Source organism: Alligator mississippiensis, chromosome 13 (assembly GCF_030867095.1).
Source record: "Alligator mississippiensis isolate rAllMis1 chromosome 13, rAllMis1, whole genome shotgun sequence".
NCBI lineage: Eukaryota > Metazoa > Chordata > Crocodylia > Alligatoridae > Alligator > Alligator mississippiensis.
This window is the reverse complement of record NC_081836.1, coordinates 16,838,759-16,865,354: the sequence shown is the minus strand read 5'-3', so window position 1 is coordinate 16,865,354 and position 26,596 is coordinate 16,838,759. Positions and strand designations below refer to the sequence as shown.

The 26,596-nt window shown below is 48.2% G+C and overlaps 1 protein-coding gene across 2 annotated transcripts in view; it reads right to left on the bottom strand.

The window, feature by feature from the left end:
• Positions 1-15,645, bottom strand: part of AJAP1 (adherens junctions associated protein 1) — a 140,096-nt gene extending 124,451 nt beyond the window's left edge. Inside the window, exon 1 of one of the 2 annotated variants that reach the window (XR_009456396.1) lies at positions 14,898-15,644. Coding sequence is in view for 1 of the 2 variants with exons in the window: in XM_059716882.1 (XP_059572865.1) it covers positions 14,898-14,926 (29 nt within the window). In the remaining variant the exon portion in view is untranslated. Of the gene's footprint in view, positions 1-14,897 lie in introns of both variants that reach the window. The other variant, XM_059716882.1, reaches the window with a different exon arrangement.
• Between the last annotated feature and the right edge of the window lie 10,951 nt (positions 15,646-26,596).

Below are 26,596 nucleotides of genomic sequence, written 5' to 3'. Positions count from 1 at the left end.
AAAAGAGAGGCATCTCTGACATAGTCATCCCACTTACTTCAGCATGGTTGCATGTCATGCCCGGAAAACGGACCTCATCTGCAGCTACACAATCCAGGGTAAAATGCAAAATTCCTGTAATTTTTAGCACAAGTGAGGTGGTGTCAGCATGCCCCAGTGATAAGTTAAAGCCCTGTTGTGCTGCCCGAAAGGGACGCACAATGAAAGGATGGCCCCTTCTATTAGGTCTGTGCAAAGCAGCTAGTATTTGCTTCAGATTCAGCTGATTCGGGGGCCAGTGATTCAATTCAGTAATTTGAATCACTGTCCCAAATCTGATTCGGAGATTCGCTGCTACCAAACCACTGAATCTCCGAATCACCCAGGCCAGGCCCATCCCCTACCCGTTCTCCCAGCCCGGGAATCCCGCCCCAGCTCCTGGTGCTTTAAAAAAAAGCCCCGACTCACTGGGTGCTGCTGGGTGGGGGGACAATCCCTGCTGCCCCCCACTGCCCCATGCTGCACAAGCCCCCCAACCCCCACCCTCCTGTCCCAGCCCCCCCGCCTTGGCTGCCCCGCCTTCCCCAGCTCCGGCCCTTTAAGGGAAAAAAAACCCAAGTAAAACCCCCACATTCACCAGTTCCTGCCATCAGGGGGCAATCTCCGCTGCCCCCCACTGCCCTGCACCATGTGAGGGGCTCTGCATGAGCCCCCTAAAGCCCCAATGCCGCAGCAGGAGTGGTGACTCCCAGGGTTTTTCTTGGGTTTTTTTTTTCTTAAAGGGCTGGACTTGGGGAAGGAGGGGCAGCCATGGGGGGGCTGGGGGAGCAAGGGGGGTTTGGGGGGCTTATGACAGAGCCCCCCATGCAGCATGGGGCGGTGGGAGGCAGCGGGGATTGCCCTCCCCCCACCCCGCCAGGCAGCACCCGGTGGGTCTCCATAGAATCAAAGAGCTTCAAATCAATTCAGACCTTTTTATTGGTCCCAATTCAATTCGAATTTGGAGATTCGGCCTCTGAATCAGGCTGAATCTCCTCCAAATCGAATCAGCACCCGAAGCTTTGCACAGCCCTACCTTCTATACAACATTCATATTTAGCAGAAGAAACAGGTTTCAGTTTTTTCAAGGGTAGAATATGAAGCAGTAGGCACACAGAGACTATGAAAAAACTGTTTAGTCTTATTTATTACGTGCTCTGTGCTACAGGTGTATATGATGCTGAACCATTTTGCCAGTATCAAGGCTGCTTTCAAGTAAAGCTAGCTTGCTCTAAAAAGCAGGGCTGAGAACGCTGCTAGCTGGCCACTCTTTCTACTTGGATAAGGGGGTCCCTCTCTGCCTTAGTTCTGCTCTGGATTCCAACCCATCCTTAAAAAGTGGAGGCTTCAAAACAGAAATGTGTTTAAAGGCCGCTGACGCTGCTGGCTTTGGGTTTGCTGCTGGTGAAGTCCAATAACATGAGTCTATTGACTAGAAAAGGAAAACAATCCATAAAAATGGAGGAAAAAAATACAAAAATAAATAAATAAATAAATAAATAACCCAAGGCACCCAGAGCAATCCCAGGGCAAAGGCAATGATCCTTGCACATAAAGGGCCATAACCTCCCCTTAGCATAGAGCCTATTTTTTGTAGACAATTTTTTTTTCTGCCATTGCCATCTTATTACACTTACAGCAGAAAAATCACAGCTACATCTCGGTACCACGCAGACTTTTGACTAAGGCAAGAATGGTTACAGTAACAGCAGGAGAGAAATTCTGCAGGATAAAGGTGAACATGAGTCACCAGAGGCGTTTTTCTTCTTGTATAGAGCGTAGAAAATATTGTGGTGTTTGTGGGCACACACTCTGTGAAATCTAATTGCTGGTGAGTCAGATATTAGCTTGATTTCCATCTCATTAAAAAAAAAACCCTATGCAAGAAAGATAAAACTTTTAAAAGCTTTTTCTGCAGGGCAAAGTCAGGGGTTTCAGCCTGGAAGATTGGTGATGAGAAAGAAGTTTCTTTCCATTGCTTTTCATTAAAAAAAAAGCCTAGATAATCAGCCTGGATTATGCTTTATCAGCATATCAGGTTTAATCAGCTTGGATACTGCTTTATCTCTTCGTGCCACAGACTGGGTCAGACCCTGTAGGTTCCCTGCAGAAACTCTAAGTCTCCTGGATCATCATTTTTGGCCGTCCATTGGTTCAGATTTCTGTGCCTCACACCCATTTGTTTCAGGCTCTCTCTCCACTGGGGTCACACCACACACCTGCCAGAGACACCATCCCCATTGGTGTCATGCTGGCCACTATACCTCACTGGTCTGAGAGGTTGGGTAGAAAAGGTGGAAATCTACTGAAGCCTGGGTTTTTTTTTTACTTGTCCCTTTCTCCCTGGGATGGCATGTGTAGCAGAAGCAACATCCTGATTGCCCAGTACTCTGATTTCTTCCCCCAGGAATACCCCAAAGTACCATTCTCACTGCAGTTTAATTTGATTAGAATTACTTCCCATTTACACTGCTGCAAGAGGGCATAGTGCCTCTTGGGCTAGACTTTCACTGTGGACTGCCACTGGGATCCTGAAATACCCTCTTTGCACCTTCTGGATTAAGTGCCATGAAACTTATAAAGGACTATATGCCCTTTCCAATATTTGGCCACCAGAGACAATGCCCATGAGCTGAGAAATGCATAGGAACTCCTTGGGTTTGGTGGCTGAATAGATGGCTGACTCTTCTCAACCCTGTTTATTTACAGTAGCACATCTTAAGTTACCATTGTGAGGAAGTAGGATGTATAATTTATTTAATTCTCACTGGGCATGTCTACACGAGATGCTGACTGTGCAGTAGCCAAATAATACTGTGCAGTAATGCATCACAGCACCAGCAGTACTAGTATACTACTGCACTGTAGCACCACTAAAAGGTGTTTGCTGGTGCTACTGCACAGTAACTCCAGTTACTATACATTTATTTAGTACTTGATTATACAAATACTAAATAAAAGTGCAGTAATCACTGTGCAGTAGCATCTCATGTAGGTTTACTCAGTGTCTCGTAAATATAGGCCATTATTATATTATAATTACTGAAATGGGCTAAGCTACAGCCTCTTCTTCCATTGTGGTCATCACCTGCTACCAATAGCTGTTTCTCAGTCTCAGGTCCCTCCAAGATACTGTCAGGGACAGGATACTGGGCTGGATGGACCATTTGTCTGACCCAGTATGGCATGTAAGAACATGGCTTATGTTCTTAAATATGCTGTTAAAGGACCATTTGAATTGGTCTCCAATACTTCACCGTCTCTGTGCAAGGGTCTCAGAAGAGCACGCCAAAAAATATGCTCAACTATTGATGGAAAGGAACATGCCTGTGCAAAAGACACAACATACATGTTCAAGGGAGCAATTTTGTCCTGCAGTTCTTCACATGTGCCATGGCAAATGTTTGGCTAGGAACTATGGAATAGTTCATGTATAATCTGAGAGAGCCATGTTATGTCTAAGTGCTGGTCAATTTGTATTGCTTAGAACCCTGGACCTTTTCCATCCAGAAGATAATGAAAGGGAAGCATAATGAATTAAATTAATATCTGTAAGATGCTTGTGCTTAAAGTCCTCAAGGAAAACCCCATGACAAATATTTCCATTTTGTCAAAATTAATTTGGGCAGAAAATGTGTCCTTTGTCTGGAACCCAGGATAAGTTCTGAATTCGCCAGTTTATTTAACTTCAATGATAGAGAGCTGAACAGAGCCTCTTAAAAAGTCAGGGAGCACAAATGTATGTAAAATATCCTTCATTCATGAGAAAACCTATTAAAAGGAAATTGTTTGTAGCAAAAGGATCGTATGCCTTATGGAAGGATGTTAAAAAAAAATCCCAACATCTTAAGTTCCGAGAGGAAGAAAAACATATTGAAAATGCAGGGAGACTTGCACAGAATAAATGTAGGTACACGTAGTCTTCAATGAGACAGGATACAGAAACCATACTTGGGAACTGTAACTGGCCAAGTGAAGGTGATTCCAAAAAGGGAGGAGCAGTTGCCTGGGAACACGTCTGCCCAAGGAGGAAATAACGATTCATGGTAATTGGTATTTGCTTCCACGGAATTAATCATTGCAGTTCCATTGGGCACCAAAGGGGATCTTCTAATCCATGTCAATTTAGCATTAATTAATGCTCCATTATTTAAAGGCTGGCTGAGGGAAGGAAAGGGATGACATCATAATCATCCTAATAGCAGGACTCATGTCATTTTAGGCAATTACTTATATAGCAACAAACTTCCCGCCTGGAAGACACCTCTGCCAACTGCCAAACACGTGGCCTGATTCTCTGTGGTTTTGGGGGACCATCTAGTGGTCTAAATACAAAGCTGTGAGTCAGAAGGTCTGAATTCTAATCCCAGCTCCACCCCTGGAGTGATCTTAACATCAGTTTATGCATTAAAACGCAAAAACCTACCAAGCCTGACTGTTTGCTGTTAACCAGTCCAGGCCTGCCTTGCTCCTGAACAGTAACTAATCAGCCCTGCAACCCTGAAGTACCACAGTTTCAGCTAACATTATGCTATTCACATTTCACATTTATAGAGCCATAAACCAGTACTTGAACGTTTATCATAACAATATTCTCCTTAAAGCCTAGTGCTGTTGTAGAAAGAGAAGCTTTTCTAAAGTGCCCTTACTGATGGGAATGACTGATTGCTGAGAGATTGTGGCTAAATTCCATAAACTGTGTTTTTATTTGTGTATAATAAAGGCATCTGCTTTCTGGTCGGCTTCAGTCTGGAACACGTATCTTGAATTTTATATTATGGGAGAGCTTTGGACAGGCATATGTTCAGGCCTCATCAATGAGGGCAGCAAAAGCCTTGCCCTTGACATCAGAGGGTATGGGAGCAAGCCCCCACACCTGGCATCTTAAACATGCTCAGCATCTCACACTCCCTCTCAAACATATGAAACCCTTCATTCTGCCTCTCCTGCATTCACACTCCCTCCCTCTCTCTCACCTGAACAAGCATAAATGCCTTTACAGGCTCATTTCCCCTGTGCAGGGATGCTTCCATTCAGACAAGTTTATCTAGCCACTTAAACTTACCAGTGAAGGTCCCTATACACCTTCCAATTATATACTGGATGCGTCTACACAAGATGCTTAATGCTCATTGGACTAATTCTACTCTGCATTAGTGCAGCTGGCAAAAACTGTGCTAATGCACTAATGCACAGTAGATTCGTCGAATGAGCATTAAGCATCACAAAAAAAAAAGCATTTGTTTGCACTAATGAGCAGTAATGCTAATTATGGCACATTAAGTTAGTACTTTATTTCAGGTGCTCTTTTTTCAGGAGCCATATTACTACTGCCAGGCAGGTCAGATTTGGGGTGAGTCCTACATCAGTCAGTTTTTACTCAGCCAAAATTCACCTGCGACTTAATGGGAATTTTAGGGGGGAAAAAAGTCTGAGGAATAGCCAGAGGATTTGTCCCTTTTCTTACCCAGTTTGAACAAAGCCATTTCAATGAGAGAGTTCTGTGCTAAGAACTCATGAAAACACAAGTAGAGGAAAATCCAGTGCATGGCTATGGGAATACTCCTTGTCTGTGAGCCATTTTCCTTTCTGAATGTCTACATAGTCTCTCTCTTCGTTACAGAAGTACAGAATCGTTTCGTTATTCTCACAGGCGAGGGCTCCAAACGAGAGAAAACATGACGAAATGGCATTTACACCCGAAAGCACCATACACAAATTGACAAGCTGTATCATGTTGGAAAACGCATTGTATTTATAATCATTGGCAGTATTACTCATCGGAATTTATTAGGTACCAGCAGCTATTATACAAAAGAATACAGTGCAATTGTCAATGCAATAACACATCCATAAAATTACAGCTTGAGAGAGAGACCTTCAGAACACAGCAAAAAAAAATAATCACACATTAGCTGACTTAAAATATAATTCCCTCCTTAAGTTATTTATAAGTCACAATTTTCTGGTAGTGGCACTTTTTGAAGTTGAAAATGAACATATCTATGAATGGTGACGTCCCTTCCAACCCTAATTTTCTATGATTGTATGGTATGTTTTATATGCAGAGAGGATTTTAAGGCAATGGCTTCTTCCTGGTTTTTTTATATTTTTCTTGAATCTATTTAATTTCTTCATGATACCTAGCAAAGTAAGGAAGAGGCAACTGCATTGCTCAGGTGGATTAGTGAACAAATTGGGGAGTCTGTGACTTCTGACTGATGTCTAGGATGGACTTGCACTGCCACATATCTAACCCACCAGCCAGCCTGCACTTTCCACAAGCTATTCCTACAGCAGGAGACCCAATGCAGGTGTTTATCATCTCTTCCCTGACTGTCAAAACTCAACCTGGGTGGAGGGACAGGACTGAGCTGGGCTTGGGCAGGGACAAGAAATGCACTCTCAGCCAGGTTATAATAGAGGTGAGTTCAGCAGCCTCTTTTCTCAACTAAACCTTTACTGAAACACACGGTCAAGCTGTTGCTTTAATTTAGCTGCAACTCAGACTCCCAGGCTTGCTCTTCCCTCGTCACCACTAAGGCTGTGGCAGGGAGGATGCTGCTCTCTGTCTTCATGCTAGCTGGCTCTATTTCTTTTAAATGTCTTGCCCACCTGGGATGTTGCTCATTTCTGATACAGTTGTGCATCCATCTCTATCAAGTATGGTTTTTCTCTCTCTATTACTGCTGTTGCTTGGCATCAGAAATGCTGAATCATTCAGCACTGACTAGAGGAAATAAGAAAGAAATTAATCCCTGACTCAGCCTAATCTTCCTGCATTAGGGGCTTTCATCTGGAATCTTCAGTCCACCTCTGAACCTCAACTTGCTGAAAGGGCTGGCTGGGAAAGGAGCTGAAGTTTTCTTTTGCCTCATGCCCTCTCTGCATTCTTGAGACATATGTGCTCTCTGAAACTTTTACCCAGCATTACCCAGGTAACTAGCCTGAGCCAGTGCCTCAAACCATTAAAATCCACAGGGAACTCTCAGTTCACTTACTGGCCACTGATCCAATCTATTAGTTCTGAAATGTCCTTATTACATAAGGAGACGTCTGAATGAAACACTAGTCCTAAGACCAAAGAAAAGGTTTTTCTTGCAGCTCAGTTCAGGGGCTTGCTAACAGGACCACTAATGTACACAAGACACTGGAACAACAAATCTTTCCCCCCATTAGCACCAAACTATCTCTTCGCTCTTCTTTGAAACAGTAGAGTCTCTCCTGGAGTTGCAAAATGACCCTCCTTTAGGACATACCTAGCAAAATCTTAAGGGATATTCCAAGAGATGGTTTCTTGGGATCTGGGTCCTGCAGCTAGAAGGGGAATACCAGGACACTTGCAGAGTAGCAAGTATTGTGGCAGAAGATAGCTGATTATGCCTCAGGTGAATTTGGATGGACGTCTTTGAGGACCAGTGGGTGTGGCCCAGGGGGCTCTGCTCGGTGTCACCCTCAGGCGCATTTATTTTCATGTTTTGACCCATTGACCCACATGACACTCCTATCCTGGTTTTTTCATTAGTTGTCCCAAGTGTTTTCTTGTGTCATCCATCCATTAGCCCCATACATTAGGATCTATTAGTTAGCCGCGTGAGCCTCAGAGCACAATAACTGGGTGATACAAACAGTCAGGTGAATTTGGGAATCATATTAAAGCCTCAGGAAGGGAAGAAGTACATGTTCAGAGTAGACCAAACCCCTACTTCACCCAGACAAGAATTCTGTTTCTGTTGGAAACCAACACTAGGTGCTTCAGAAGAAGGCACAACAGATCCCCCAGCAGGCAGATAATCTCCCCCCACTCCCACCCTAATGCCTCTTTGCTGGATGGAGGCTGGTGTAATTCCCAAAGTCTGAGATGACGGGTATCTGCATAATGGAAGGAGGAGTCTGTCAGGGTTCTGGCCAATATCACCGGAGAGAAAATTTCTTTCAGCTTTCTATTTAACAAAACATTTTGGCTTTGTACCATGGGGAGCCCTGTGTCCAGGTACCATGGTGACTGGGCACATGGGAAACCCCAGGCTCGATAGCCAAGATAAAAATCAATAGCAACATATATCATGCCCAAATAAGTAATTCCATTTGATAACCCAGTTGTTATCTGCATTTTCTGTTTGTTGATTCCCAGAGACATGGAACAAGGCATTTCAGGTGCCAATCAACCCCACAAGAACACAGCCCCAAAGAGACCCTTTTAAAAAAAAGTCACCACACAGCTTGATCTCAACTTCTGTTCAATTAATTTTCAGACGTGTCCATATACTCTCCTGTGTATCTGCAACTAAAGCTGCTAATATAAATTGTGTTTGTTCCTGTATTAGTGATCTCGACACATGTTTATCTAGTAAGCTTCATCAAATAGGATTTGCATTCTAAAACTCTTGTGCACCTTAGAGAAATTGAGATGTTTATGTGGTTGGGACAGAGATGAACCGTGATAGGTTTTCTCGAAAACAGTTCAGTCCCTAAGGACAATTATTATTAAGATCTCAAAGAGCACTGTAACAGTATCATTCAACTTTACTTCTCTAAAGTATGGGATACACATTTCAGGAAGAAGAATTTCTATTATCTTTTCAATTAACGTTCTGTTATTTATCTATCTGTCTCTTAGGGTATATCCTGCTGCCCACTGCTGTAGTATCTAAATGCAGATCTATTAATAGATATGTACTTCTTAGTTTAAAGACATTTCAAGAAAATGCTAGGAGGCAGGTTTTAATGCAGACATTACTAATGCAGCTGCTGGGTCCAGAGAAAGAAATTGATAAAAGCTGGGAACTAGTAGAGATTTAATAGCAGGCAAAAGCTCATTTCTGAAGGAATCCTCATGAACCTAACATTAATGCTGAAGAATAAAGGTGGGCAAGCCTCCTACCATTATGTTCAGGCAACAGAGATTGAGTTTAGACCTCTCAGCAGTCCAAATTTAATCATAATCTTCCAAAGGGAAATTAAATGAAGTGCATCCCCATCACAGGAAATGATATAGGTTGTAACTACCCACCTCTATAGCACAGTGTGAAATAACGAGACTCAAAGGAAATATACATGTCAGTTCTGCCTGTTTCTTTTCACTAGCCAGGCTGACTCCAGACTTCTCCTTTACCGCTATGAGATAGTACAAATGCTTAACAATTATAAACGGGACTGCTAAGTGAATCAGTGCTATCCCTAGGAGGGAAATTAAAAGTGGTCTGGATTCTGCCACCTGTGTTGAATGATGGACCCTGTTCCCCCAGTCAATCCTGTTGTTAACCAGGGTTTATTGGGAGAGGATATGAGAGGCAGGAGAGGAAACCCTGCTCTGGAATGCAATCCCATTCCTCCACCCTGGTGATGACTGCGAATAATGTGCCCCTCTGTTCTTTGTATATTTGCTCTACACTGGGACTATATCCTGTCTTGTTCCAGGCTGCATATATTTCATTCCTTCCCTCTTCCCTCCTAGTCACGTCCCTATTAGTTATATTTAAACTTGTGAACATGCATGTTTTCATAATGAATTGGGGCCATGTGCAAAGTGGTATAGATTATAAGTGCCATATAGAGCTGCTAAGTATGGCAGTTCTCATTCCTCTCTGCATCCTGTATACATATATAAAGGACATGAGGCAACAACAAGGCCTCTTGGACTACACTTCAAACAAAACAAATAAATAAATCAAGCTCATCCCAAAGCTCATCTTGCACCGCTTGAGTTGCTGCTTGCATGTTATGCTTTAAAGGAAAATTTAGCAATTACTTATTTTAAACAGATGACTGTTATATAAGGCAACACGAAGCCACATTGTTCAAATGCCCCGAGCAGATGGGCATCCCAGCAACAGTTCCAAGGCTATATCTCTCCGGATGACAACCCTAGGTATTGTTTTATTGACACAGATGAGCTGTGATACACTGTTCCCAAGGGCTACTTAGAGGAATCCAGAAATCAGGGGGTTACAGCAGAAGTGAAGGCTGGGCTGGCAAATAGCTTTATTGGGGTCAGCAAAGGCATTTTAGGCCTGTGCTCAGGCATACATAATGCAAACATCACTGGTGCTCTGTGGTGTGAACATCGGAGGATAAACGGCAGAAATGCAAGCTGGGCCCCTCCCTTTAGACCATAAGGGACTGTCTCAGTGAAGTTCCCAGGTGCTCTCAGGTTGGGGAACAGGCCCTCCAGGATAAAAGCCTCCAAAGTGTCTTCAGGATGAGCTGCCGGCTCAGCAACTGAGTCAGCTTCCCATCCATCACTTTATTGAATACACATAATAAAAGGCAATACTGGGATGATTCCAATATTATTACAACAATTATTCATACCACAGGGAAGAGAGGTGTTAATATCAGCACATCTCCCTTTTTCTCATCTGTGAAATTGCTGCCTGTTATAAGGTATGAACTGCAGCATAAAAGTGCAGTTTATTCAAGTATTATTGTATCTGATAAGTATCATAGTCAGTGACACTAGATGAATTTCTGTGGCAATCAATTCATCCAGCAACAGTTAGGCTTTGCATGGATTTTCTAGAAGTAAAAACCTCCTCAACGGAAACCATTAACTCCCACTATTTGGTGTTCTCATTAGTACTGAAAATGCAAAGTTTGCATCTTTGATGGCTGGCTGAATCTAAGTTTGACAATATGAACTTGATGAGTGAAATACTTACTGTTAAAGCAAAAATTTAGCATGCATAGTGACAATAAAGTTCTCTCAACACAAATATACAAATCTATATACTTTGAATGAGCATGTTTTTATACAATGAGGGGGGAACTCTGTATACCTTACTGCTATTCATACAGCAAGTAGGTTGTGATCTAAAAGCAATAAAATTCTTGACATATTGTTGAAATCAGATTTCTTGCTAGAGAAGGAAAGCTGTTAGTGATGCTAAGTGTATGGGGTGAATTATAGCATGAATACAGACCCCTGGGGCACATGCCTCAGGACAGTCGTGGCTTAGGATGACCTGCTATAAATCCTGCCAGGACAGTAGCAAGTGTTAACAGAAGCTCAACGCAGCTGTGGAGGACATCAAACACTTATAACAAGACGCTACTTTCTCAAGGATCTTCATAACTGCAAGGTTCCCATTTAAGAAAATGGAAATGCTAGAAATAAAATGGAATTAAGGGAGTCTTGCTCCTGGTTACCGCAGCAGCATGACTGGTCCGGTGTCTGCAGAGCCTGGAGCTTTGTCTCTTGGGAGCAGGAGGAATCTGATTGGGGAGAAGTGGAGTAGAGAACCATCCCTTAGAGCCATCAGGGCCTCAAAGGGAAGATGATTTGAGGTGAACTAGAAGCTGAAATGTCTTTTGTGTTTCACTTCTATAGTGGTTCTTCACAGAAAATGAGAAAGATCCAGAAAGAGAGGGAGATGAGGAGGCCAGGCAGAGAGTACAATTCTGAAAGGTTTGCATTAATAAGCGGGACTAGTAAGCAGGACCAGAGCAGCAGAAGAGACAGCAAGGAAATCTTCAAAGCAACCTGGAGAGAGAAGGGGTAGCTGCAGCTGCTGTATCCATTGTTTAAGCACAGAAAAGGCAGAGTTCATCAGCTTTTTCCATGATTATGGTCTTCTGCCAGTTCTAGCCTGGACCCTGAAGCCTTTCTTTACCATGGTATCTTCACCTTCCACACATTGGCAGTTGGGATACGCAAAAAGAAATATCTTTGACCCTTGACCAAGCAGTAATTCCAAAGGGTCATTGTGTTACTGCGGACGTATTAAAGACTTCATCCTTCCAACTAAAAAGCATCTCCCTGACAGGTTGATTATTTTTTTTAATGATGACAGTTTGAAGATGCTCAAGGGGCTAGAATGTGAAAATAAATTGCAGGGATATAGGCTGGTGGGTGGAGGATGTGGACAAAGGGACATGATATATTCATTTGCCCTAGGCTTCTTCACTGAATCACAAAGAGATCATGCCTTCAGATGTGGTGGCTGTGTATGTGCATGTATGCATCTGCATGTGTGTGATCTCACAATAATGAACTGTGGCAGAGAGGGAACACAGACTACGTGCAAAAATAAACCCTTAAGGTCTCCCCTAACTCCCGAGGGTAAGAAGATCTTTCTTAAAATCACTAGGAAGTTTCACCTCCCAAAGCCTGCTCCAAATGCCAGCCAAGTCAGTGGAAAAGCTCTCACTGGCTTCAAAGGGCTTTGGATCAGGCCCTTACAGTCTCTGACGCCAGAATTCAGTCTGCTCTGCCTCCTCCCCAGCTTCTCAATGCTCAAGACTTGCCAGCAGCAGAAAAGTCACGTTCCTAACAAGACTGCGTCTAAGTGACAGAAGACGCGCTGGAGAGCACCAACTGTTTCATCTGGCCGATGCCCTTGGTAGGGGAGGATTGTTCTCATCACTCTTCTCAAACCATTCATTTCAGCAGCCTTACAGTCCCCCCTTCCTTCTCTCCTCCCCCTTCCCTTCCCTTCCCTTCCCCCCCCCCCCGACCCCTTATTTCCAATCACAGGGTGGCAGCTGCATCGCACAATTTCAGCATTATTTTCACTGATGCTTGACAGCCCAGCTCATACCATGAAAAGGGTGGGGAGCTTGTGAGAGCAGAGGAGCTTGTCCAGCAGACACTGAGTCCAGGACATACTGCCTGCAAAAAGACAACGAAGGATGTTGCATACATGGCCCACCAGGAAAATCAATATATACCCATATATACTTACAAACTTCTCTAACTTAATAATGTTCTTCTGAACAGCAAGAAAAGTATCATCGTCTTGGGTTTGTTTATTGTTTTCTTTATATATAATTAAACTCTCCTATCTAATCAATGGGGGCAAACTGTACTGCTATCCTCTTTAATATAAAAAGGCAGATAATGGGAGTACGGACTTGCCGTGACTCTTTCAGCAATGTAGTTTTCTTCACTGTTCATTTTTCTCAATATACTGCCACTTTAAAATGTAACCACACTCCAATATAGGGAAAACACAGAAAATAATGTCATTATTGGAACATCTGCAGAAAGAATTAGCAGGTCTTGATAATTAACTATTAACTAGTGCTCTCTCTGATAACAGCATCACAGTAATAATAGGACCTCCGCTGAAATGACTTCGCAGCAGTAATAAATATGTGTTATGTAAGACGTAGGTTCTGCGTCCTCCAAATTGTAATTCTTGACTAAACTACAATACCGGTCATCTGTCTGTTTAGTATTTGTCCCCCTTGTCTGTCTATTGACTTTCCTGCCCTCAGTACTTAGATGACCTCCATCACTGTAGTAAATGAGCAGCTGAAAGCCAGCATTCATCGGCAGCTTTCCGATTACTCCTTCCAGACTCCACAGAAAACAACAGGCAAAAAGGATCTAGCAAATTATTCATTAAATTTGAGAGTGTGACCCAACCAGGAGCTCAATGGAGATTGAAAGAGCATTTCATTTTCAACTAATCTGGAATACAGACTAGCCGGTGTCTGTGCCAGTACTTATCTGGAAGTAGGCAAGCGGTATTGATTCACTCTCAACTCAATACACAGCTTAAGCAAGTTCATTATTTAACTCTTTAAGATCCATTAGAGCCATTTTTCCTTTCGAGACAACAGCCTGAGTGCAATGGCTTTTATTTAGCAGGGTTCAGTTAGAGAGGTTTGCCGAATGCTATCCAACAGGCTCGTTAGAAATGTTTACGCCAGCACCGCACCTTACGCCTTCCTACATTGACAAATGAACTTGTACATGAGCCTGTAACAAGGTTGTGCTGTTTCGATTTAATAAGCTGCCCTTAAGGACAAACTTCCAGGAGTATTTTTCAGGATAAGCATTTACTTATGCATTAGGGAGGGCATGCCATTCATTAAGCACTATTCTCCGAGTAACACCTATATTGATTCCAAACACACAATCTCTTTCTTCACAAAACTAAAACCAAAAATGGACAATTGAATCAGCCTTGCACTGAATCTCCATCATCATTCACTGGATTTGGAAGGGGTTTAGCACAGGTGGGAGCTTGCTCTCAAAACCTGCTTCCTTCTCTCCGATTCCCCAAAGCAGGAGTCTAGTGCATCCCAGTGGAGAGAGACATGAAAAACACATTTGCTTTCATAATTTTCCCCCATCGCTCTCCAGCGTGTAGAAAAACGTTCAGTCTCCAAGGAGCACAAATACTTGCACACAGGAGTTATGCCTTCTGGCAGCGGGGGTCATTTCTCCTTAGCACGTCTGATGTCCACCAGCACTTCCACAAACCGTGCATTTGTAAGCAGAAATCCTTTGATAAGATGAATATCAGAATCCCAGCAGTTCATTTCACTGTATCACTTTGCCAGGGAAAAGAAAGTTGTTTTCCTCTTCCCTTCTAGCAAATTAGGAGAAAGGAAGCACTTACATGCTCCAGAGTTATTTTTATTCTGTGCATCCCTTATTTGTTTTCCCGTTAAACAAGCCTGTCACAAGCATAGCAAACAAAACGCCTGCGTGCGTGCATCTGTGCCTACATGCAAACCCTGGTCTGCACGACACGCGTGCAACCTATGCAGCAGATTCACGTGCAGATTCCCCGCTCGGGATGAACCGATGTCAGGATGTCTGTGGCCACATGCATGGCAAAGCACGGCTTCTCTGTTGGCGACGCTGCGGCGCGTTGAGGGCAGGACACTGGCACGGGTCTGTCTCCGAGGAAGGCTGCAAAGACTGAGGGGCCGCGTGTGCGGACTCTGCCCGCTCGCAGGTCTCGGGCCCCACTTAGCCAGAGGCGAGCGCCAGGCTCCGGGTGGCCGGGCGAGGCGAGGGGGCCGCCGGCCCTGAACTCGCCAGACCCACACTCCCATGCCTGCGCCGAGCCGGTGCCACCCCGCCCCGGCGGGGCCAGCCTGGCCCGGGCCAGACCCGAGCGCCCCGGCCGCGGCAGCCTTACCTGATTCCCGGGAGCCGAGTCCTCCACATTGTCACGCTCGGCGGGGGCGGCTCAGACCTGCCCGGCGCGGTCCATCCGTGCTGCCCCGCCGCCGCTCGCCGCTCTCGGCCGCTTCCTCGCGGGGACCTCACCGGGGCGCGCGTCCCATGGCCGGGCCGCCGCCGCCGCCGCTCAGCCGCCCGGGGGCAGGGGCAGGGGCAGGGGCAGGGGCGCCTAGCGCTGCGGACATGCCGGCATCCGGCTCCGGCTCTCGGGCTCGCCCCGCGCTGGACGTCCAGCCGCTGCGGCCAGGCAGGGGCGAGCGGTCCCCAGCAGCGCCACCGCCGCCCGCCCGGGCTCCGCGCTCCAGCCCCGGCCCCGCCGGCAGCGCGCCCGGCTCCGCGGGCGGGGAGCGGGGGAGGCGCGGGGTGCCCGGGCCGGCTGCGCACCGGGACGCGAGGCTGCTGCGTGCGCGCGCGTGTGTGTGTGTGTGTGTGCGCGCGTATAGGTGTGCGTGTGTGCGCGTGGGGAAGTTGCCGCGGAAGCGCGGCTCGGCTCAGCGCGGGCAGCGCCGGCTCCGGGTCCGGCTCCGAGTCCGGCTGCGGCGCCGCCGCGCGCTCTCCCGCCGCTCCCCCCCCGGCTCCGCGTGGCCCGGCCCCGCTGACGTCAGGCGCCCCCAGCACCGGCGGCCGCGGCGCCCGCTCCCCTCGGGCCGAGGTGGAGGTGGGGCCGGGGCCGGGAAGTTGCGCTGGGCTCCGGCGGGGCCGCGCTGCGCGGGACTGGCGGGGCCGCTGCACGCTCGCTCCCCGGCGGCTTTGGCAGCGCGGGGGGCGGGACTGCAGCGCGTGAGGCTGTTTCCGCGGCAACCGGGCGGGGAGCGGGAGCGGGAGCGGGAGCTCCCACCGGGCCGGGCGCTGCAGTCGCCCTTGGGACAAGCCGGGACGCGCTGCGGGGCGCTGGGCTGCAGCCGCGTCCTGCTGCCCCGGGCGCCCCCGGGCTCGCAGGCCTTGCCAGGACCCTGGCACTGCCCTGCCCCGCCCGTGCCCACCGGCCGCCCACGCGCAGGGCAAGGCGAGCCCTGCCCCGAGGTCGTGGGGCCCCGCGCTGCCTGTCCTTGGGCTCCTGCGCCCCCTTAGCCGGCAGCGCAGGTTTCCACGCAGGCCCTGCGCCCGCAGGCTGAATATCTTTCCGTGCGCACAGACCCAGGACCTTCTGCCCAGCATCCGAGTGCTCTGCCAGGCCACTAGCTTCAAAGCCTGGTGAGCAATACAGTATCAGGGGCTGGCAACATTTGTGGGCAGAGTGCCCAAAACTCCCACAGCCTCAACTTGTAAGATGTTGGTGTGCCAGGCAGTGGTGAGGGGGCCCAATCCCTGTGGCAGCTCAGCCCAGCCCCTTGCCCGCCGTCGGCCCCAAGGCATGCGCGCCCACCACAGAACCTGGGCTGCTCGTTGCCAGCAGATGTGCGCACACCTCGAGGTGGATGGCGGGGAAGGCGCTGGGGCTGCACGGCCGCAACAGGGATCAGGCCCTTTGCAGCTGCCCCGCTGTCCGTCTCAAGCATGCGCCAAGCAAAATGCCTTTGTGTGCCATGCTCTGGGACGCATGCCAAGGGTTGCCTGTCCCTGCATCGGAGCTTGGCCAAACAATTCATTGGCATTATTCCCTGCTTTCAGGAAGGAGGTGCATTGTCTACTGCGCCTTATCTACATTTTGCCTGCTCTGCTTTGACATTTCTGTATCTATTTAGCAATATGTTCATAGCTGGATGGGGGTGGGGATGTTGATTGGGAGCAGCTTTTAGGAGGAAGCTGCCATCACGTTCATGTTTGTCCCCTAAGCAGATGGATGCGTCTCCTGAGACACACTGAAGTTGAAGTCAGTTTCTGTTCTAAGGCACAGGAAGTTGATACTTTTTTTTATTATTATTGGTGTTTTGAAAGCACCCAGGGCCGGGCCACACAGGCAGCTTGCCTGGGAGGAGTGGCAGGCTGCCTCATGTATGTCTGGTTGTGGTTTAATTCAATATATTTGCCTTGTGGAGGGGAGCGTGCCATACAGTGTTTCCCAGCATGATCGCTGCCCCTCCTTGCAAATGCGGGTGGAGTATGTAAGTTACAATATGTGCCACAGCCGGGAGCTGGGGAGGTGACTCAAGTTCCCATCACTCCTTGACAAATCTCTCTTTTTTTAATCTCAATTCGTATATTTTATTCAGCAGCAGGGATGTCAAGCAAATGACAGTATTAGTCTCTCGCTGCTCCACAGATTCCTTCTGTTCTGTCAGTTTGCGAGCACAGAGCATGGAACCGCTCCTGCCAAGGGGCTATTGGTGAGAGCAGACTTCCAGGAAACAGCCTTTTTGACTGGTCCCATGGGGTACTCACTTCTTTTGTATGGCTAGGACAAGCAACAGCAGAGAAGGTGCGGGTTAATTAAAGTTGTATGTTGAGGTTGAATCAGTCGATGTCTTCCGAGCTGACTACATGGATTGCTTCAATCCCTCCATGGTATGCAAGTTCAGGGCAGGAATTTGCAATGTGACTCATGTGACTGCACCTCACCGCATGTGTAGTTCAACAAATCCTTGATGCCCCATTTGTTCAATAAATAAACACACCTTCCACGTTTTGTGTGAATGCAGTTCAGCATGATCCAATAATTACATTGCAGGCGGAAACTCGGAAACTCAATGGTCAAATCTGTGACCAAATTTTTATTGCGTGCTGTTGCTGAAGACCAGATTCCTTGCCAGTGGCTCTCAGTGTCCAGACTGTTCACTGGAAGTTGGAGCATGTATAACTAGAAAGGTTTCCTTGACCAAAGCCTACATCTTGCTGGGAGGGTGATATCTTCATAAACAGGAATTCAGCATCAGCCACAATCTTTTTGTACTCTCAAAGTACAGCCAAATCCCTTCTCGTCACAGAGGGAGCGATATTCAATAACACCAGCAGCCATGGAAGCGGAGTGGAGCACCACTTATCATCAGTGTAAATAAATTTACGCAATGCTGTCGGCAGGATGTTCCTGGTATATAGGTTGCAAAGAATCAGGGAAAGAACAGACCTCTGAGGGAGACTGTCATTTACCAGTTGCCAGAGGCTCAAATCCTTGCCAAGATGTACCCAGAATCTACAGTTTGATAGGAACACATTTATTAGTGTGAGAGTTGGTTTGCACTCAACAGCATGCATACACCAACTTTAACAAAAGTCCTTTTCTCCAAACAGTGTTATATGCAGAGGAAAGATCTATAAATGCTGTGCTTATTTTTAATTTGCACTGAAATCCGGTCTCAGTATAACTGATCTGTGCTAATGGCTGATCACAGTAGCTTCTGTTGTCCAAAAGCTAGTTTGTTCTTTGGATATGATGGCTTCCAGGATGGGTTTCAGACGGGTGAGAATTAACCCACAAATTTTAAGCCATGGACAGAAGAGAGATTGGCCTGTAGCCTCTTGGGCCATCAGCAAGCTTTCCAGGCTTTCTTATTGCAATGACTTTTGTCTCTTTCCACTCTTTAGGGAGCGGATCAGTGGTATGTATATTGCTAAAAAAGATCACAAGCCAAGTCCCTGAGAGCAGTCCCAGGTTCCTTAGGAACTCTGAGAATACTCCATCAGAGTGAGCTGCTTTCCCCGGCTTTGTGACTGCAAGTCCTTTCTCTGCTTCCTCCAGCTTGAAAGAGGTGGAGAAAGGGGAGGAAGGTTGGCAGGCTGAATTAAGCTGCCTCAGCTCTTTGTGGACATGCTGCCTGACCACCTGGGCAACAGTGATCATCACCTACTGGAATTCACCATCCAGCACAGGGTGTCAAGGGCCTGCAGCAAGGCAGTAGCCCTTGACTTCAAGAGGTACAACTTCAATGAGTTGAGGAGATTGGTAGGAGGCACTGGGGTCTTGGAGGTAAAGGAAACTGGGTGTCCAAGACGAGTGGTCATTCCTTAAGGAGACAATCCTCTGAGCCCAAGGGGTGACAGTCTCAACGAGAATCAAAGGGCGCAAGGAGTGCTCAAATGCCCCCCTGGCTCAGCAAAGGCATTCAGGAATGTCTGAAAGCCAAAAAAGAGGCATACACCCAGTGGAAGGGAGGGACTATCACCAAAGAGGAGTATACCTCCATCGCTCGGGTCTGCAGGGGTCTGTTAGGAAAGCTAAGGCAGATACAGAACTAGGTCTAGCATCAAGGATCAAAGACAACAAAAAGTCCTTTTTTAAAAACCTAGGGAGTATGAAGAAGGCACCGGGTAACGTGCGGCCCCTACAGGATATGCTTGGCAATATGGTGGCTGCACCAGAGGAAAAAGCAAACCATTTTAACAAATTCTTTGCCTCCATTTTTTGTGCAGGGACTGGGACATCTCCCCCACTGGGATTCAGGATGGACTCAGGAGAGACTCCGCCAGGCCTAGGGTCAGGGAGGACTGAGTTAGGGAACTTCTGGAGGGGCTGGGCGTGTTCAAATCAGCAGGTCCAGATGCTCTCCACCCCAGGGTGCTGAGGGAATTGTCAGGGGTCATTGTGGGGCCCCTGGCATGGCTTTAGGAGCACTCATGGTGCTCTGGCCAGGTGCCAGATGACTAGAAGAAGGACAGTGTGGTCCCCATTTTCAAAAAAAGGAGGCGGGAGGACCAGGCAACTATAGGCCCATTAATCTTACTTCAATCCTGGGGAAGCTCTTTGAGAAGATTATCCAGGAGCACATCTGGGAAGGACCAGCAGGGAGGATGATGCTCAGGGGCAACCAGCATGGGTTCATTAGGGGCAGGTCCTGTCAGACCAACCTGACTGCCTTCTATGATCAGGACGTAAAATCATTGGATGCAGATGTTGTGGTAGATGTAGTCTTTCTGTACTTCAGGGAGGCCTTTGACACTGTCTCCCACCCCATTCTCATTAAAAAGCTAGGTGACTGTGGCATCAGTGCCTACACAGTCAGATGGATCACAAATTGACTGAGGGGCTGCATCCAGAGAGTGGTGGTGGACAGGCCATAGATTCATAGATGCTAGGGTCAGAAGGGACCTCAATAGATCATCGAGTCCGACCCCCTGCATAGGCAGGAAAGAGTGCTGGGTTCAGATGACCCCAGCTAGATACTCACCTAACCTCCTCTTGAAGACCCCCAGGGTAGGGGAGAGCACCACCTCCCTTGGAAGCCCGTTCCAGACCTTGGCCACTCTAACTGTGAAGAAGTTCTTCCTAATGTCCAGTCTAAATCTGTTCTCTGCTAGCTTGTGGCCATTATTTCTTGTAACCCCCGGGGGCGCATTGGTGAATAAAACCTGACCAATTCACTTCTGTGTCCACGTGATGAACTTATAGGCAGCCACAAGGTCGCCTCTCAGCCTTCTCTTGCGGAGGCTGAAGAGGTCCAGGTGCCCTAGTCTCTCCTCATAGGGCTTGGCCTGCAAGCCCTTAACCATACAAGTGGCCCTTCTCTGGACCCTCTCCAGGTTATCCACATCCCTCTTGAAGTGTGGCGCCCAGAATTGCACGCAGTACTCCAACTGCGGTCTGACCAGCGCCCTATAGAGGGGAAGTATCACCTCCTTGGATCTATTCGTCATGCATCTGCTGATGCACGATAAAGTGCCATTGGCTTTTCTGATGGCTTCATCACACTGCCGACTCATGTTCATCTTGGAGTCCACTAGGACTCCAAGATCCCTTTCTGCTTCCGTTCCACCCAGCAGGTCATTTCCTAGGCAGTAGGTATGCTGGACATTTTTCCTCCCTAGGTGCAGCACTTTGCATTTCTCTTTGTTGAATTGCATTCTGTTGTTTTCCGCCCATATGTCCAACCTGTCCAGGTCTGCTTGTAGTTGTTCCCTGCCCTCCGGCATGTCCACTTCTCCCCACAGTTTTGTGTCATCCACAAACTTGGACAGAGTACACTTCACTCCCTCGTCCAAGTCGCTGATGAAGATATTGAAGAGTATCAGTCCAAAGACCGAGCCCTGCAGGACCCCACTGCCCACACCCTTCCAGGTCGATACCAACCCTTCCACTACGACTCTCTGGATACAACCCTCTAGCCAATTCGCCACCCACTGGACTGTGTAGTCATTCAAGTCACAGCCTTTTAACTTGTTCACCAGTATGGGGTGGGATACCATATCGAAGGCCTTCCTGAAGTCTAAGTATACGACATCCACCCCTCCTCCTGTGTCCAGGCGTTTTGTAACCTGGTCATAAAAAGAGACTAGATTAGTCAGGCATGATCTGCCTGCTACGAACCCGTGCTGGTTTCCCCTCAGCATAATTTGTCCTGCCGGGCTCTCACAAATGTGAGCCTTGATAATTTTTTCGAAGACTTTGCCAAGGATGGAGGTGAGACTAACTGGCCTATAGTTGCCTGGGTCCTCCTTCCTCCCCTTCTTGAAAATGGGGACCACATTGGCCCTTTTCCAGTCCTCCGGGACCTGGCCCGTGCGCCACGACTGCTCAAATATTATCGCCAGTGACTGTGCAATGACATCAGCCAGTGCCTTCAGTACCCTCAGATGGAGCTCATCCGGGCCTGCCGACTTAAACGCATCCAGTTCCTCCAAGTGACCCTGCACCATCTCAGGGTCTATCCATGGTAGTCTGGCGCCTTGCTGCTGCCTCTCTACAACCCCAGTGAGAGACTTGTCTTGCCCCTCGCTTAGGAACACTGAGGCAAAGAACTCATTGAGGAGTTCAGCCTTGTCCCCCCTGTCCGTCACCAATTGCTTCTGCCCATTTAGTAGGGGTCCTATTCCTCCCTGGGCCTTCCTTTTACTTCCTATATATCTAAAAAACAATTTCTTGTTGTCTTTTACTTGGGTTGCCATCCTCAGCTCCATGGTAGTTTTGGCCCATCTAACTGCCTCCCTACACATGTGAGCAGAGGAGGTATACTCCTCTTTGGTAATCCCAATTCATATTCGACCTGGAGGGATGTGGGCGGTGGAGTCCCCCAGGGCTCGGTCCTCGGGCTCGTACTGTTCAATATCTTTATTAGCGATTTGAACGAGGGGGTGAAAAGCACCCTGTTCAAATTTGCTGATGACACCAAGATTTGGGGCGAGGTGGGCATGCTAGAAAGGAGGGACAGGTTACAGGGGTGGACAAACCAGAATAGATGGGATTCAGTAGTGACAAGTGTAGGGTACTGCACTTGAGCAGTAAGAACCAGCAGCATGCCTATAAGCTGGGGAACTCCCTTCTCATAAGCACAGTGATGGAAAGAGATCTTGGAGTCATTATCAATTCCAAAATGAACATGGGCTGCCAATGTGAGGACATGGTCAGTAAAGCTAACCTTACCTTGTCATGCATCCACAGATGCATCACGAGCAGGGCCAAGGAGGTGATCCTCCTCCTCTATGCCATACTGGTCAGGCTGCAGTTGGAGTACTGCATCCGGTTCTGGGCGCCGCACTTCAGGAGGGATATGGCCAGCATCGAGAGGGTCCAGAGGAGGGCCACTCACATGATCCAGGGACAGCAGGGCAGACCCTACAAGGGGAGGCTACGGGACCTGAACCTGTTCAGCCTTCACAAGAGAAGGCTGAGAGGGGACCTGGTGGCCGTCTATAAACTTACCAGGGGAGACCAGTGGGGAATGGGAGAGACCCTGTTCCCCCAAGCACCTCCCAGATTAACAAGGAATAACAGCCATAAGCTGTTTGAAGTTAGGTTCAGGCTGGATATTAGAAGGCACTACTTCACAGTCATGGTGGCTAGGATCTGGAACCAACTTCCAAGGGACGTGGTGCTAGCTCCTACCTTGGGGTTCTTTAAGAGGAGGCTTGATAATTACCTAGCTGGGGTCATATGAGCTCAAACCTACCAGGGGTCATATAAGCCCAGTATTCATTCCTGCCCAGGGCAGGGGGTCGGACTTGATGATCTACTTAGGTCCCTTCCAACCGCACATCTATGAATCTATGAATCTACGACTGTTTTAACCACCGGTACCTTTGAATTGGTGACAAGGACAGAGGTGATGGAATCACTTGGAGCAGTTGGTATGTCACCAGGGGTGTGGTGCCAAGAGACCAAAGAAGCTGCCAGGCACAGTGGCTTGACTCTGTAAAATCAAGGTTCTCGACCATTTCATGCCACTGCCTTCACTGCTCTGATCTCAACAACTTTAGGAGAGCTGTTGCTGTGGCCTGTGTTTTGTTCTTTTGGTAATGTTTGAAGAGACTTTCAGTTTCTGATGACCAGCATGGTGTTTATTTTCTTTGGAAGCTGCAAGGTATAAACTTCTTTGCTGCTTTCACCACCAGACCAACAAAATGGCTGCAGTTTGAGGCCAAAGGTTGGATATGATAGATGTTTCCCTCAATATATGCTATATAACAGGGGTGAGCAAAATACGGCCTGTGAGCTGAATCCAGCCCTCCAGACAGTTTCATCTGGCCCACAATACTCCCACAACAAATGGTGCCCTGCCAGCCCTCCCTCCTGCAAGGCTGGGAGTGAGGCACCCACGTGTACAACCCCCCAAGATACCCTTTTGCCTCTCATTTCCACCCTCATGGGCAGAAGTGCCCTGCCCAGCCAGTAGTACCTTCCAGGCCGGGGCTTCTGCTGCCGCCACCCCATGGGAACCTGCTTGGCTTCCTGGAAGTCCAACTTGCTCAGGGCAACAGGTAGGGAAGCAGTGGGGCTGGTGGGAGGGGGGTGGAGTTGCAGCTGGGTGGAAGCACAGAGCAGGCAGAGGTTGTGCCCAGGTGGGCAGTGGGAGCATGGAGCTCAGCTGGGCAGGGTGTGGTTGTGAGGGTGGAGGGGTGTAAGGACCACTGGCAACACATAGGGGCTGCATTCAGGTGCACATGTGCCCCCTAAGCTTGGAGGTGCACCCCCTGCAAAAAGTGCCACTGATGCTGCCGGTGGCACCTGCAGGCTGTTGCCACTTGCTACCCCTCCCCCACCCCCCCATCAACACTGCCGGCAGCATCTGTGGTTGGTCACTGACTGCTGGTCAGCACTTGCCCCCACCACCCCTGCAGCTGCCTGCGGGTGCTCCCTGCTTGCCGCTGCCACGCCATTGTTGCCGCTGCCTGCAGGTGGTTGCCATGCCCCCCCAGCCTCCGGGGGCACGCAGCACTTATGGTAGGGACCCTCCACACACACTCCCTCATGGTGTGCAACCCCTACTGCCAGCAGCAGCAGGTGGGGAGGTCAGGACACTCATGCCCAGTGCAGATGCCAGTGGTGCATGGTTCCAGGCAGCACTGTGTACGGGCTGGGGGAAAGCATAGCCTGCCTAGCTGCCTCTATCACTGGGGCTCCTGCAGCTCCAGCACTCACAGCAGGGGAACCCCCATGCTGGAGCTGGCAGTATGATAGCTGTTAAAGTCTCCAATGTGCACTGATGGGTGTTTAGGTGTTGGCAACACATTTTTCAGCCAGCACACACATGGAGTCTTGTACACATTTACCACGTATGTCTCACCAATCTTGATGATGACAGCATAGTCATTGATGTTGGTCAACACTGTCACTTTATCCTGTATGTCCTTACAGATGTATGATGCAAGGGCATATTTAAGATGATATCATGAAGCCACTAGCATATAACCAGAGATCTTAGTATGGGGTCTGGGAGCCACTACATGGCTTTTCCATGGTGTCAAGATGTCAATGCCATTTGTTTTCAGCAATCTACACATAGATGTTAGGGGTCGGAAGGGACCTCAATAGATCATCAAGTCCGACCCCCTGCATAAGCAGGAAAGAGTGCTGGGTCTAGATGACCCCAGCTAGATACTCGTCTAACCTCCTCTTGAAGACCCCCAGGGTAGGGGAGAGCACCACCTCCCTTGGGAGCCCGTTCCAGACCTTGGCCACTCGAACTGTGAAGAAGTTCTTCCTAATGTCCAGTCTAAATCTGCTCTCTGCTAGCTTGTGGCCATTGTTTCTTGTAACCCCCGGGGGTGCCGTGGTGAATAAATCCTCACCAATTCCCTTCTGTGCCCCCGTGATGAACTTATAGGCAGCCACAAGGTTGCCTCTCAACCTTCTCTTGCGGAGGCTGAAAAGGTCCAGTTTCTCTAGTCTCTCCTCGTAGGGCTTGGTCTGCAGGCCCTTGACCATACGAGTTGCCCTTCGCTGTACCCTCTCCAGGTTATCCGCATCCTTCTTGAAGTGTGGCGCCTAGAATTGCACGCAGTACTCCAACTGCGGTCTGACCAACGCCCTATAGAGGGGAAGTATCACCTCCCTGGACCTATTTGTCATGCATCTGCTGATGCACGATAAAGTGCCATTGGCTTTTCTGATGGCTTCGTCACACTGCCGGCTCATGTTCAACTTGGAGTCCACTAGGACTCCAAGATCCCTTTCCACCTCTGTGCCACCCAGCAGGTCATTCCCTAGGCTGTAGGTGTGCTGGACATTTTTCCTCCCTAGGTGCAGCACTTTGCATTTCTCCTTGTTGAACTGCATCCTGTGGTTTTCTGCCCACTTGTCCAGCCTATCCAGGTCTGCCTGCAGCTGTTCCCTGCCCTCCGGCGTGTCCACTTCTCCCCATAGCTTTGTGTCATCTGCAAACTTGGACAGAGTACATTTCACTCCCACGTCCAAGTCGCTGATGAAGACATTAAAGAGTATCGGTCCAAGGACCGAACCCTGCGGGACCCCACTGCCCACACCCTTCCAGGTCGAGACCGACCCATCTACCACGACTCTTTGGGTGCGACCCTCTAGCCAATTCGCCACCCACCGGACTGTGCAGTCATCCACATCACAGCCTCTTAATTTGTTCACCAGTATGGGGTGGGATACCGTATCGAAGGCCTTCCTGAAGTCCAGGTATACGACATCCACCCCTCCTCCTGTGTCCAGGCGTTTCGTAACCTGGTCATAGAAAGAGACTAGGTTGGTCAGGCACGATCTGCCCGCCACAAACCCATGCTGGTTTCCCCTCAGCATAATTTGTCCTTCTGGGCTCTCACAAATGTGAGCCTTGATAATTTTTTCAAATACTTTACCAAGGATGGAGGTGAGACTGACCGGCCTATAGTTGCCTGGGTCCTCCTTCCTCCCCTTTTTGAAAATGGGGACCACATTAGCCCTTTTCCAGTCCTCCGGGACTTGGCCTGTGCGCCACGAGCATTCGAATATTCCCGCCAGTGGCTCTGCAACATGACATTGTTCTTTGCAGTAGATAGTTCCCTGATGTTGAATTGCATAATCTGCAGTGAGGGTCCAATGTAATGATTTATTTGGCCCTGAAAAGAGCCATTTACATTGCTGTTGCTTTTGTGACCATAAGTTCAAAGATTGAAGTTCAGCCACCAGAGTGATGATATTTGTTGTGTTTTAGCATTTATCTGGGAAGTCCATGAACAGGTTGTCATCTTCTTCCCCACAAACATGGCATTAACAGGAATCATGGACACACTGAGTTTAAAGTAGACAAGTTCAAACAGAAGGACCCCTGGTGTGGATAATTATTCACATCTAATGTAGTTTAGCTAACATGCTTTAACTGCAGAACCTGAGTTCATCTAAGGTAACTTCCTTGAATCCTCCTGTAGTAAGCCCTAGGGGGTCTTACTGCAATGGTGAGGCAGAATTTTTTAAAGTTAGCTAAATGATTTATGCTAGGATTGTGCAATGGTGTGTTATGGTCAGAAGAGGGATAGCCTAGGGGTCAGGCTGTGGTTTTAGACTCGAGGAACTGTGGTCCATTTCCACCTCTGCCACAGATGACCTGCATGACTATGGGTGAGTTG